Source organism: Acomys minous, assembly GCF_964271855.1.
Source record: "Acomys minous genome assembly, chromosome: 13".
Lineage (NCBI taxonomy): Eukaryota > Metazoa > Chordata > Mammalia > Rodentia > Muridae > Acomys > Acomys minous.
Window position 1 is genome coordinate 67,868,525 of NC_140495.1, and position 12,879 is coordinate 67,881,403.

Consider the following 12,879-nt stretch of genomic DNA (forward strand, 5'->3'; position numbering starts at 1 on the left):
TTGTGCATGATTCCAAGGCCACTCTAATGAGCAGATTTGGGTGGCTCCTCAGCACCGGCCCCCAGGGAGTCAAATACTTTCATTATGCACCTTAATTAAATTCTATTTAAAAAGCACTTGGGGCCATAAGATAAGATAACGTATGGGGGAAATAAGCATCATCAGCGGCTTTTCCTTTTCTTCTGTTTCCATTTTTAGGCTATGAAATGCACATATCCTTCCAATTATAGCAAAAATAAGCCCCCAGCTCTTTCCTCTGGGTAAGGCTCTATTGCCCTAGTCTGTACTTAAAAGTTGTTAGGAGATACCTCATCTACATGGTCCTAAGCAATGCCAACAGTTTGCAGAGAAGACCCAGAACCCTTTGCAGGTGTCTCCTGGAGTCTACTCCCTAGACACATGTGCTCGTTGTTGTTCCCATGGCAGCAAAAATGTGCTTTTCTGGTGAACTTCGCTAATACTGCAATGGCAAAAACACTCACAGAGACTCAGACTATATTTCAATCTTGTTCTTCAGTGAGAAAGTAGGAGGGAAAATAGAAAGCTGGTCCTCCCTTGGTGTCTTGGCCCTTGTATGCCTCCCAGAAGCAGAAGAGAAGAATTGAGGTCAACACAGGAAACACATGAGTGCAGCACTAGGTGGCAAAAGATCTGCGAAAGAAAACACTGAAGAATGATGCAAGATAATGTAACTACACGGTAGTTAATAACAACCCGCACTTTACATCAATCTTCTCATACAACCTATAGAATGTGGGGCACAAGAACTGTGCATTCAAACGTTGTCTATATAGAAATTTGGAGGTGAGGATATAGCTCCTGGTCAGCTATGTGCTTGGTTGGCGTCGCAATGGGTTGAGTTCAATGCCCAGTGCAGCCAAAAAGAAAAAGTTAAATTTTTATTAAAAAGTAAATTAGCTGTGATCTATCAAAATGAAGATTGCCTTTTATCTCTTGGTTCATACTTCTTGTGTGTAGGCTAGCAGTGTTGATTATTTTCAGCAATTTTTGCACTCTGAAAAAAATTAAAGTTAGAAAAAGCCATCTGTGGTTGGTAGCCACAACTCTGTGACCCAGTCTCCAGCAGAAAATAGTAGAGTAACTTTTGCTTTATTTTCAATACATTCTAAATCAATATTTGCTCGACACATGTAAAGTTCTGGGTACCAGACCCTACTTTTTTCAAGACAAAAATGGGTCAGAGGAAATCTCAAGGATGCCCAGGCAATCCAGCCACAGGTCAATTATCTGTGAAGGGCAGTTAGGCCAATGAAGAAATAGCTTGGTAAGCTATTTACCTAGCATAGACTAGCAGAATGTGATCGATACTTACTAAAATTAAGAAAAATAAATTAGCTTCGGTTCTTCTGATATATGTCCACTCTGTTACCCAGATTTGTGCGCAATTCGACTAAGCACTGATGGTTTTGATAGTTCAAAAATAAATATGGGTAAGGCTTTGAGCACAAGTAAAAAAAAAAACCTGTTTAACCAAGAATTATACAATGTCTTAGTCCCTTTTCTATGGATGTGATAAAGTACCATGAACAAAAAGCAAGTTTTGTGGGAAAGGGCTTACAGGTTATGGTCTATCACGAAGGGAAACCAAGGCATGAAGTTAGGGCAGGGACCCAAAGACAGGAACTGAAACAGAGACTATGGAGCAATGCTGTTTTCCAGCTGTCCCTCGGTAGCTAGCTCAGCCTGCTTTCTATTTTATTTTTATTGTTGTTATGGTTGTTCTTTTTTAAAATTTATTTTTAATTTATGTATTCATTTTACATGCCAATTATAGCCCCCTCCTTCCTCTCCTCCTGGTCCTTCCCTCCCACCCTCTTCCTGCTATCACTTCTACCTTCTTTTTTGGAAAAAGGGGAGACCCCCCCCACAACAGCAACAACCCACCCCGGCATATCATAGTTACATCGGGACTGAGCTCATCCTCATCCATTGTGGCCAGGCAAGTCCGTGTCATCAGACAGCACCTGTTCAACTTACTAGGGGACCCACATGAAGATCAATCTGCCCATTGGTTACATACGTGTAGGGAGATTAGTTGAGGCCATGCATGCTCTTTGGTTGGTGCTTCCATCTCTGTAAACCCCCATGAGTCTAGGTTAGTTGACTCTGTTAGTCGTCTTGTGGGGTTCTTGCCCCGCGCCCCTTCCCCTTTTCTACTCTTCCACGACTCCCAGAGTTCCACCTAATGCTTGACTATGAGTCTCAGCATCTGAGTTCTTATAGCAGCCAGGACAACCAGTCAAAGACTTGCACCACCCACATAGACTGGGCCCTCCAACATCAACAGTCAATCAAGAAAATGCCCTACAGACTTGCCTACAGGCAAAGGGATGGAGGCCTTTTCTTGATAAAAAATTTTTCTTTCCAGATGAGTTTAGCTTGTGCCAAGTTGACAAAAAAAAATCTAATCAATACACAAAGTATGAAGAAAATCTGAAAAAATTATATAGCACTTTCTTGCTAAATCTTCTGAATTAATGCCAAGTACTTTGTAAATGCAGACAGTGTCTACCATAATCTGGGTTGTAACTATCATCCTATTAGCAAAGCTATAACTTATTGTCTCAAACCTTTCTGTTCCACAAAAAAAGGTCTGCCTTTTCTTTTGTTTCCGAGTCTCAGTTTCTTCACGATTAGAAACTGTGGCACATTCCTCTAATTCCAGAACTTGGTAGGTAGGGTCAGAAAAACCCAGAGTTCTAGGTCAGCTTTAGTTATATAATGACTCTGGAGGGACCCTGGGCCTTAAATAGCCCCAGTACCAAAAACTAAATGAGACAGCTGATAATGATTACAATGTTTCAATACATTTCCCTTGAAAATAATAAAGGTCCTACTAGAAGTAGGCTGGGTTTTAATCCTTACACTGGGGAGGCAGGGACAGGAGGAGGCCAGCCACAATAAATAGTAAAATGTCTGAAAATATAAATTATTAACTAAAAATGTTACAAGTTCTATCAGAACTTAATCAGGTCAATCCCATACACCAAGTCGATGATGGCAATGTAAATAACTACTTGACTGATGAATGATTGAATGGTTGACTGACTGATCGATTGATACACTAGTCTACACCCCCGGCTTCAGGTGAAAATTTGTAAAGGACAAAAAATATGTCATATCCATGGGGACACATGTGCAATCCACCCCATACTTACGTTACTCTCGCTTGTCCTTCCAATCTCTGAAATGTGGAAACTGAGGTTGGGGGTAACTTAATCAATCCTCAGGGGAAAGTAGAAATGGAGCTTTACCTGTGAGTCCAGCAAAGTCCCACTTTCCTTGGTTGAGTCAATAGGAAGAGGTTTGTTAGGCTGCAGAATGATGCTCTGGAGAATATTTGTTGCAAAGTCTAGTAAAATAGGAGTTTTTAAAACGATGAATAAAATTAAGATGATGGCTGTTAAATGTGGTACATTTTCCTTAAGATCAGGTACCATAAACTATGACTGTCCATGTTTTCTTAGTAGGGAACTGCATAGCTCTCTGTTGGTTGTAAGGGCTTTTCTCCTCCTCACTGTGAAATTAGTAATAGGAAGATGAAAGCAAATGGTCTGTATCCCATTAGAGAGGAAATGATTGAGAATCTGCTTCTGGGTAGATGGAGCTGCTAATCCCACCAGACAATAATTCTTTCTGTTTTCTTGTTTTTCTGAGATTGAACTCAGAGCCTGTATATGCTAGCAAGTACACTGTGTCAGAGCTGTCCAAAACTCTAATTTGAACTCTTGATCTGGGGACTAAATTTCCAGGTATTTTTAAATCTTTCCTTGTATGAACTACTCTTGAGTCAGACCCCTCTCTTAGTATCCTGCACCATTCATTTGCTTTTTGACTTAAGTAGACGTGATTTCCTTAATCTTTCTTGAATTTCATAAAAATTGACTTTTGCCCACCAATTAGGCTTCTTACCACATTAAGACATTTTAGAACTTTAATTATATGAACCCTCTTCTCCATTTTACTACCAACTTCTAAGTAAAAACTCCAAAATGCTTTCAGTCTCACTACTAATTAATAGGTCGAGAGGGGTGGGGTTAATGAGAGCCTTGAAGCACTTCACTGGCTTAGTCAATCCTAGCAACTGAACTCACATTGGACAACACTGTCCAATTAGCTGCAAATGTACCCCACTTTATTGTCATTGTGATTGTTTTTCTGACCAATTCATGATATAGCATTTTGAGACATTTTTGTCACATGTGTTTTGAAAATCACATGGTAAATTGAATCAACACTGCTTTTGTTACAGTTTTTTTTGTTTTTGTTTTTTGGTTTTTTTTATACTTTATTAATTTATTCTTGTTACATCTCAATGGTTATCCCATCCCTTGTATCCTCCCATTCTTCCCTCCCTCCCATTTTCCCCTTATTCCCCTCCCCTATGACTGTTCCTGAGGGGGATTACCTCCCCCTGTATATGTTCATAGGGTATCAAGTCTCTTCTTGGTAACCTTCTGTCCTTCCTCTGATTGCCACCAGGTCTCCCCCTCCAGGGGACATGGTCAAAGGTGAGGCACCAGAGTATGTGAGAAAGTAATATCCCACTCTCCACTCTACTGTGGAGAGTGTTCTGTCCATTGGCTAGATCTGGGTAGGGGTTTGTTACAATTTTAAATGAAGTAGAGTTACCACATTTCAACCTGTCAGTGAAACTAAGACACACTTCAGCTACCACGCCTTCATTTTAACTACTCATGTGTCTGGCAATGCTGATCAAAAACTGGATCTCTCATATGTTAAAATTTGGATTTTTATGTGTTTTTAAAATCTGCTGTGTTGTCTGCCCCCAGTACTATATCTATTTCTGTCTTGTTTTTCACCCTTGTTGTTAGAACATAGGGATAAACTGACTCCTATTACTCCAGAGACCAGAGAGTCCCAAATGAAACCAAGAAGAATTTAACCTTCTGTTAATTAAATTATCCAAACCCAAGGGCTTGAGAGATGGCTCAGCAGTTTAAAGCTCACACTGCTTTTGCAGAAGACCAAAGTTCAGTTCCCAACACTCACACTCATGTTGGGTGGCTTAAAATCGCCTATAACTCCAGGTCCAAGGGTCGAACACTTCTGGCTTCTGCAGGCTAGCTGATGTGTGGTAATATTTTTTGACATTTTAATATTCATACCTCTGATGATTAATTATGGCTTTAAAGGGTTTTCTCTTATTTTATTTGTGTGTGTGTGTGTGTGTGTGTGTGTGTGTGTGTGTGTGTGTGTGTGTGCACATGTAAGCAAGTACCCAGAGAAGCCAGAAAAATACATTGGGTCCCCAGGAACTGATGTCACCAAAGGTTGTGTGCTACTTAGAATGGATGGTACAATCCACTCTCAGATGCTCTAAAGAGCAACAAGTTCTCTTAACCATTGACGCTGTCTCCATCACCATTAATGGAGTTAATCATCTTTTCACAAATCTATCCAGCACTGTCCTGTTATCTTTGGGGAAAATACCTGTTCTTTGACCCTTTGCCTTTTGTAATGTGGCTTCTTGCATGTCATGACTGAGCTGTATGGATTTCATACATGTTTTGGATATTAATGCCACATCAAATTCATGATTTGTTAATAGTTTCTACCATGGCATGGGATACCCTTTCCATTTTCCCATTTCCTTGGCTATGCCAAAGGCTGTTTGCTACAGCTCAACTTATTTTTGCTTTAGTTGCTCTTTGCTTCTGGTGTCATATTCAAAAAGTCAACATATTTGACCATAGTCGTTCTAGAAATGAGATTTGTCCTTAGAGCATTACTTTTTTCTTCGTTTCTATAGTTTACACTGCTGGGCCTCTGTGAAGGAGACCCGACTCATTGTATTCTGCGATGAGTAGGATCAACAGAGCAACATGGCGGGATCAGTGTCTTTCTCCGTCATTCTGTAGTGACATAATGTCATGAGAAACTTCACATTTTTTGGTTGCGAGCCTAGCCTTCAACAGCCAAGCCATCTCTCCAGCCCAAGAGGAACTTTAAACTGACATGGTTTCACTTTAATTATCTGAATACACAATTGTTATTAGAAACTGCTAGAAAAGGACCTGTCCCTTGCAACTGGCATTGTCTCATGGAGTGTGCATGCATTTTTTTCAATGCACAGATCATGTTAAATTAAGCTATCAGTGAAATGCACATATTGATTTTCATGTTGAAAAGGGACAGTTAAAGTACATTGCTTTTGTGAAAAATTGTGAGTTTACATTGGACTTGTTCATAAAGCTATGAGTGCTTCAGCTCGCATCAAGTTCCTCAAGTTCTTGATAATGAAGGAAACCCCTACAAAGAGTACCGAAAGCGAAGCTTAGACTTGGGGAAAACACAGGTATTTTAAATAGATCATTGTTCTCTGATAAGTTCAAGTGATTTTCTCAAATCCCCAAATGTCTAAGGCTAGAAATAATGTGAAGATTTTGAAAATGTGATTCTCAACTGAACGCAAAGATGGCCTCACAGACAGCTAATGCCAGGTACATATTCTGGACACAAAAAGCTCATCCACAGGAAATCCTACTGGCCTGCAGGATCTCTTTTAGTCTGATGACAACTCTCACTAGAATATGGATCGTTATAATATTTTTTCCTTTCTACCCAGCTTGCATATGATTTGTATGTGTGGGAGACAGTGATTCACCGTGTACAGTCAATCCTCCTGCCTTAGTCTCTCAAGTACTCCTGACTTTACTTGATACTGTTAAGTCCTGTTCTTAGACAGAATACAAGGAAGAATTCGTTTTCCATGCCAAACAGCACAACAAACAAAGCAAAATTATTTAAGAAAAAAAGAAAGAGAGATAACTGAACTACAATCACTATCAGGAAAGGGATTTGGAGCTGGAGAGATGTCTTAGAGGATAAAAGCAGTTATTGCTTGTGGAAGGGACCTGGATTCAATCTCTAGAACTCACAGGGATGCGGCAAACTCTCTGGAACTTGACTTCCAAGGGATCCAGTGCCCTCCTCCGGCCTCTCTGGGTACTGCAGGAACATGGTGCACAGATATACACGTAGCCAATAAAATGAAAACATTGCAGCTTGATTCACCTTCAGGCAGAGAAGAACAAAAGACAGAATACCTGGTTTCTCAGTCAAATCATTTAATCACATCCTCTAAGCCTTGGTTTACCTGGAAAAGGGAAATAGGCATGTCTACTCACTGATGTTACAAGTAGGCTATGTGAGGCAACACAGGGAACTGAGAATCAAGCCAGTAGCATGTGCACAGTTCAGGCAGTGGCTGCTAAGCTTACTGTTCACCCACAGTGAAACGTAACACTGTAAATTCAACTCTAACAAACACAGCATGTTTGTATTTTATTCTCGGCTAGCCCAAAAGCATCTCTTTTGTGAGTGCCACCATAATTAATTCTCCTATAACTCTACGCAGCGCCATTTATCACCCATCCTTCCTGTTGTATCTCACATTGTGTGATTTGCCTGCAGTTGTCTCATGGCAGAAATGGAATTAAATAAGCCTTCCTGGTATTCAACATAAGAGAATACAGCGAAAACACACGTGTGTGGTTGAACTGCGGTTGTATGTTGTTCTATCAGTTTTGAAGCAAACAATACCTTCAGGTCTTAACTATTTTTATTTACTAAATTATGAGTTACCTAATGAAATTATCAGCTCTGGGATGGGATAAACTACATGGGCTAGTCTGAAGATGCTGGAAATACCTAGACCAGAATGAAGGCATCCAAAAATTTACTCTTGTTTATAATATATCCCAGCTATCCATACCTGTAACTGACAGAGCACATTAGCTAGCACATTACCCTCAGCCTTTCATGGACTGATATCACTGATATCCAATAAGGCCAATCCTATTAATACATTCACTAAAGTGCATCAATAGGATAACTTGGGTTTCTTGTTTGCATTGTTTTAACATCTCATTATTTTTGATGATAAAGGCTATATATCTTAAAAATGGTAACCAGAATCGGATAACGTACTAATGAAAGACTTACTATTGGCATCATAATTTTAATAGCCTATACTTTTACATGGTTATTAGCTTTACTTATTAGATATAGAACATATATGCACTCAATGTGGTACTATATGTTATAAGATATGCATAACATGTGCCATGTATGCCTTCTTAATTATTGTGAGATTCAAGCCTTGGGAAAAAAAACTAAAAGTATCACTTCAGGGAAATTTGACAGAATGGACAACATAGGTGGTTTCCTTCTTAATGTGGCTGTTAATCTACAGTTATATATTTGTTCAACAAGAGGTATCTCCATAATTGGAGGTACTACTTACGCTGAGTTTAAAGCAGCATTTACCATGCATACTTGTTACTTTCTACTAGTTATCTTCCAAAACAGAGACAACAGCTGACATACAATAAAATATTTCTAACAATGAGAATTACCTATGTCTAATTTATATGCTGCTTTGGACAGGTTGGGTCTCTTATCCAAAGCAGGACAGAAAAGGAAGCTATCAATGCAATCCACCAGCAGATGGTTATATACCTAGAAAAGCATTATTGCTATGAGAGAAACAATGAAGTCAGAGGAACCAGCTATCAGGCACATTCAAGCCACCCTGATTCTCTTATGAGTCATTTCAGTTATACAAAATGGCCCATCTTTATTGTAACAATATCATAGATACATGTGTTGCATTGTATGTTATAATATAGGTACAGCATATACCAAGTTAACATATGAAGTAACAAGCGTGAATCATGTCCATTCCTTATACCAGACCTTCTGCCAGTCCTCTTCCTCATCTCCAAGAGTTTCTCTCACTATCTTGAGTTGTCTTCCTCAAGCATGATTTATGCCTACACATGTACACATGGCATTCTTTCAAAAGCAAGATGATCCTTATTTATACAGAGATGCATTTTCGAGCTACTTTTTTTTGGTTGTTGTTATTTTTGGTTTTTTAAGACAGGGTTTCTCCGTGTAGCCTTGGTCACACTGTAGACCAGGCTGGCCTCCAACTCACAATGATCTGCCTGCCTCTGCCTCCCGAGTGCTGTCATTAAAGGCCTGTGTGCCACCACACCCAGCTTGTTAGCTACTTCTTAATGAGATGAAAAAAAACAGCTTGTGTGTTACTCAGACTTGCTAATAGTTTGTACACATAAAGTCTGTCAACAGTGAGCCTTTCTCTCAATAGATCATAAGCTTATTATGACCAATGGGAATAACTGAACAGTATTTTTTTTTCATAATAAACAGAAAGTGTTCAATAGAATGTTCTGGTTTAAATAAAGAGATTTTTTTCTGTTTCAAATGATTAATGTATTTTTTTCTACTTCTTCTCATTTACAGTTTGATCACTCATGGCTTTGGGACACCAGCAATATGTGCAGCTCTAAGCACTTTCCAAACAGTCCTCAGTGAGATGCTAAACTACTTGGAAAAACACACTACTCACAAAAATGGTGGTGCGGCAGACTCCGGCCAAGGACATGCCAACTCTGAGAAAGCCCCGCTGCGGAAAGCTTCAGAGGCCGCTGTGAAAGAGGGCAAAACAGAAAAGACAGACTAGCTACGTCAAACAGAATCTATTTCCGGAGAGTCTTGCTGCTCATATTTTTTTTCTAATATATATATATATCATTGAGGGTGACTAATCTGCGGACCAAATCTTTATGCTCCCCAAGCCCTCCATAAAATAAAGTCAAAAGTGGAAATGAGAAAAAAAAAAAAAAGAAACAAAAATAACAAATCAAAAAAAATGGAAACAAGGAAAACAGCAGTGTAACTGTGTGATGAAGTTGTCACTTTTTAATTTTATGTTATGATAAAACTCCTTCTGTGCACGTAGTTGATTGTTCTGAATTATATACACCACTGTTTTCAAGCACTCCTGGACTTTGGAGAGGCAGCACATGCTTTTTCACATGTAACTGATGCACTTTCTTATCCAGCTGTATAGGTAGGGATCAGAGAGCATGACCAAACTGGGCGTCTGCCACCAATGGCGGCAGCACCAGTCATCCTTGACTTAACTCCCCGTCACTCAAGAGTGCCTCCTTCCATTAAATAGGCCAAACCGAAATGACCCACTAGTACTTGTTTGAGGAACTGGGAAGGGCAGCCGCAAACTTCTGCAGTGAGCTGACTGCAGTTCTAAATATTTGGTCACCCCAGATAATTGAATGACCCGTGCCTTGGTGGTGTTTAAAAATTCCAGAAACTGTCTCCCTTCTGCCTACCATTCCCTTGCTCTTAGGCCCCCTTCCCTCTTTCTAAGAAGAGATTCAGAAGACTTCTATGACACTGTAGGGATGAGAGATGAACGTTTCCATGCCAACCTCACAGTTCAAAGAAAGACTGAATTTAGCAGATGGGGTATATGGATACAGGAGAGGAATGCTTTGCCACTACTGGGCTGTCAAATGCAATGACATTGTTTTGCCTGAAATTATGAGAATAGGAACACTAGTATTTTGGAGAAGTCCTTCCTGTAAGGCATGGGGCCCCTCCAGAGTACCCGGTGGCAGTGGTTGTATGGTTAAAGTGAGAGCCATGTTTTTTTTCTGCTTCTGTGCTATTTCTACCTGTTCCATATGTTCTAAACTTTTAGAGGCACAAAAGCACCCAAGTTAAATTTAATAAAGAAAGCAAACAGAATAATCAGACGAGATCTTTGCTTTTAAGATGTTTTCTTTTCTTCTTCTTCTTCTTCTTCTTCTTCTTCTTCTTCTTCTTCTTCTTCTTCTTCTTCTTTTTCAATAGTTTGTTTTTATAGCCTCCTTGCCTTTCAGTTAAGACACCACAAACAAGAAGTTTCTGACTACAAAAGGCAGGGCTGATAGAAAAAAAATGCTTGATCTACATAAGCCTGTACATGTCCATAAAGTTAGTTGCCACCACATTGTACTAGCTTTTCTACTGTCAACAATGAAACTTCTATATAGGCAAATAAAAACATAGATCATTATGTAATAAAGGAATTATTTTCATGTGTGGATACTCAACACTCAGTTTAGCATGAAAATATTATCCTCTCTATCCTCTCTCTAATATATTTCAATTATTTTAAAGATCTCTGACATATTATAACTTTATGGAAAACATTAGCATTATAGCTAATGAGAGGAAGTATCTGGAGTTTTCATGTATGAATCAAAGAAACTATTTTTACCTGACAATAATTCTTAAAACCATTATCTTGAGTCTTGTACAGACTAAAAACTAAAGTTTTTAGATTAAGTTTATTCAACAGGAGACATGTCTGAGAAATTCCATAACAATGGGATAATATAGTAATACAGTAGAGGAGCTTAAAATAAAAAATAAAGGTAAAGAATTATTACTTCCTGTGTTTAGTTCCATTTGTCAAATTTTACCATTACTTATGGCTTTAATTTCTTAAATAAAATAAAGCAAAACCAACATTCTTCCACAGTTCAAAATATCATCAGAAATTGAGTGATACCATGTTACAAGTTTCCCATATTGTAAAATACGCACACAAAACAAAAATGATAAATATTTGAGTTTAGTAAGTGGTAGGAAAGTCTCATCTAGATAATGTGGACTACTATTTCCTCAATGAAATTTCCACATTAGTTGTTCTTTATTACATTTATTATTAATGATACATTTGTATTTAATGCAGCATTTTGAGATGCATACTGCTAGGTACTTGGTGTAGTTATAACCATGTCAAATGTTCACCAATATTCTGAAGGAACACTAGGCCTGGCTACTTCTTCATCCTTAATTGTAACTAGTTTGGATTCTAAACACCTCACATGGGGTGTTATTACTTATTAGCCTTGAAACAACGTGTAACTATAACTACAGTGCATATTATTTACCAGAGTTGTGGGTGTTTTAAGAGCCTTAATGGATAACACCCATCATTTCACTTAACCAGCCATTAGAAAATAAATGAGTTGATGGACTGGTCTTGTTTAGAACCATCATTTATTATCATATTATAATATATGTTGTTAATACCAGATTTTGCCTTGTATATAATAGGTACTCACCACTTTTAATAAAAGAGTAAATGAATGTGTGTTTGTTCTTTGTCCAAAATGGGCCAAAGGACCTTCTAATATTTTATGTTTTCTTTCTATGCTCGATGTTTGGATTGAGCTTGCTTCTCTCTTCAGTGGTAATTTGTGGTTAAATTTTATTTGGATAAAGAAAAAAATTAATGATATCCCACTAGTTACATATATATGTTTAATATGGAATATATGGAAATCTACTTAGATGTCAAAATTATAATAAAAACCAAGTTAGAATATTATCATAGTTTATAACGAAGGAAGATTGTTAACAAGAATAAGTTTTTCCATGCTATAAGTGATAAGTGAGCCTGTTCAGATTATCTGTTCCTCAGACAAAAACAATTGTACAAACCTAATACATTACTAAAGCAAATAAGAATGTTTACGCCAGATGTGGTATCACATACCTGTAATCCCAGCCCTCGGGGAGGCAGAGGCAGGCAGATCTCTATGAGTTCAAGGAGAACCTGGTCTTCGAAGTAAGTCTAGGACAGCCAAGGTTGCACAGAGCAACCCTTGAAAAAAATCAAAACAAAACAAACAACCAAAACTAACAAGAACAACAACAAACCTTTAAACTTGGCGGGAATAGTTACGTTTCTATGCAAAGACATGCTTGCTTTACAGCTGTTTAGGTGCCACTGCCATGGCTCTTTCATTAGAATTACCATGGCACATAAGTTTGGTGGCTCCAGAAAAATAAACAAAAACTCTGGATTACTCTCTTCTCTGGAAAGAGCAGGCCAAGGACAGACATTGACCTGACCCCTCTTCCTCAGTCTTCTTGGTAGATTCCTTATCACTAGGAACACTTCCTCCTTGGCCTTGCAGTTCTCTGCTTACCCTTTATGGAGGGGTATGT

The 12,879-nt window shown here is 38.6% G+C and overlaps 1 protein-coding gene across 1 annotated transcript in view; it reads left to right on the forward strand.

Annotated features, from left to right (window-relative positions):
- The window catches only part of TFAP2D (transcription factor AP-2 delta), a gene marked incomplete at its 5' end in the record, with an annotated part of 57,480 nt that extends 45,529 nt beyond the window's left edge, over window positions 1-11,951 (forward strand). Inside the window, one exon of the mRNA XM_084753482.1 lies at window positions 9,316-11,951. Coding sequence (XP_084609608.1) covers window positions 9,316-9,535 — 220 coding nt within the window. The 3' untranslated portion in view covers window positions 9,536-11,951. The remainder of the gene's footprint in view (window positions 1-9,315) is intronic.
- Window positions 11,952-12,879: the final 928 nt, after the last annotated feature.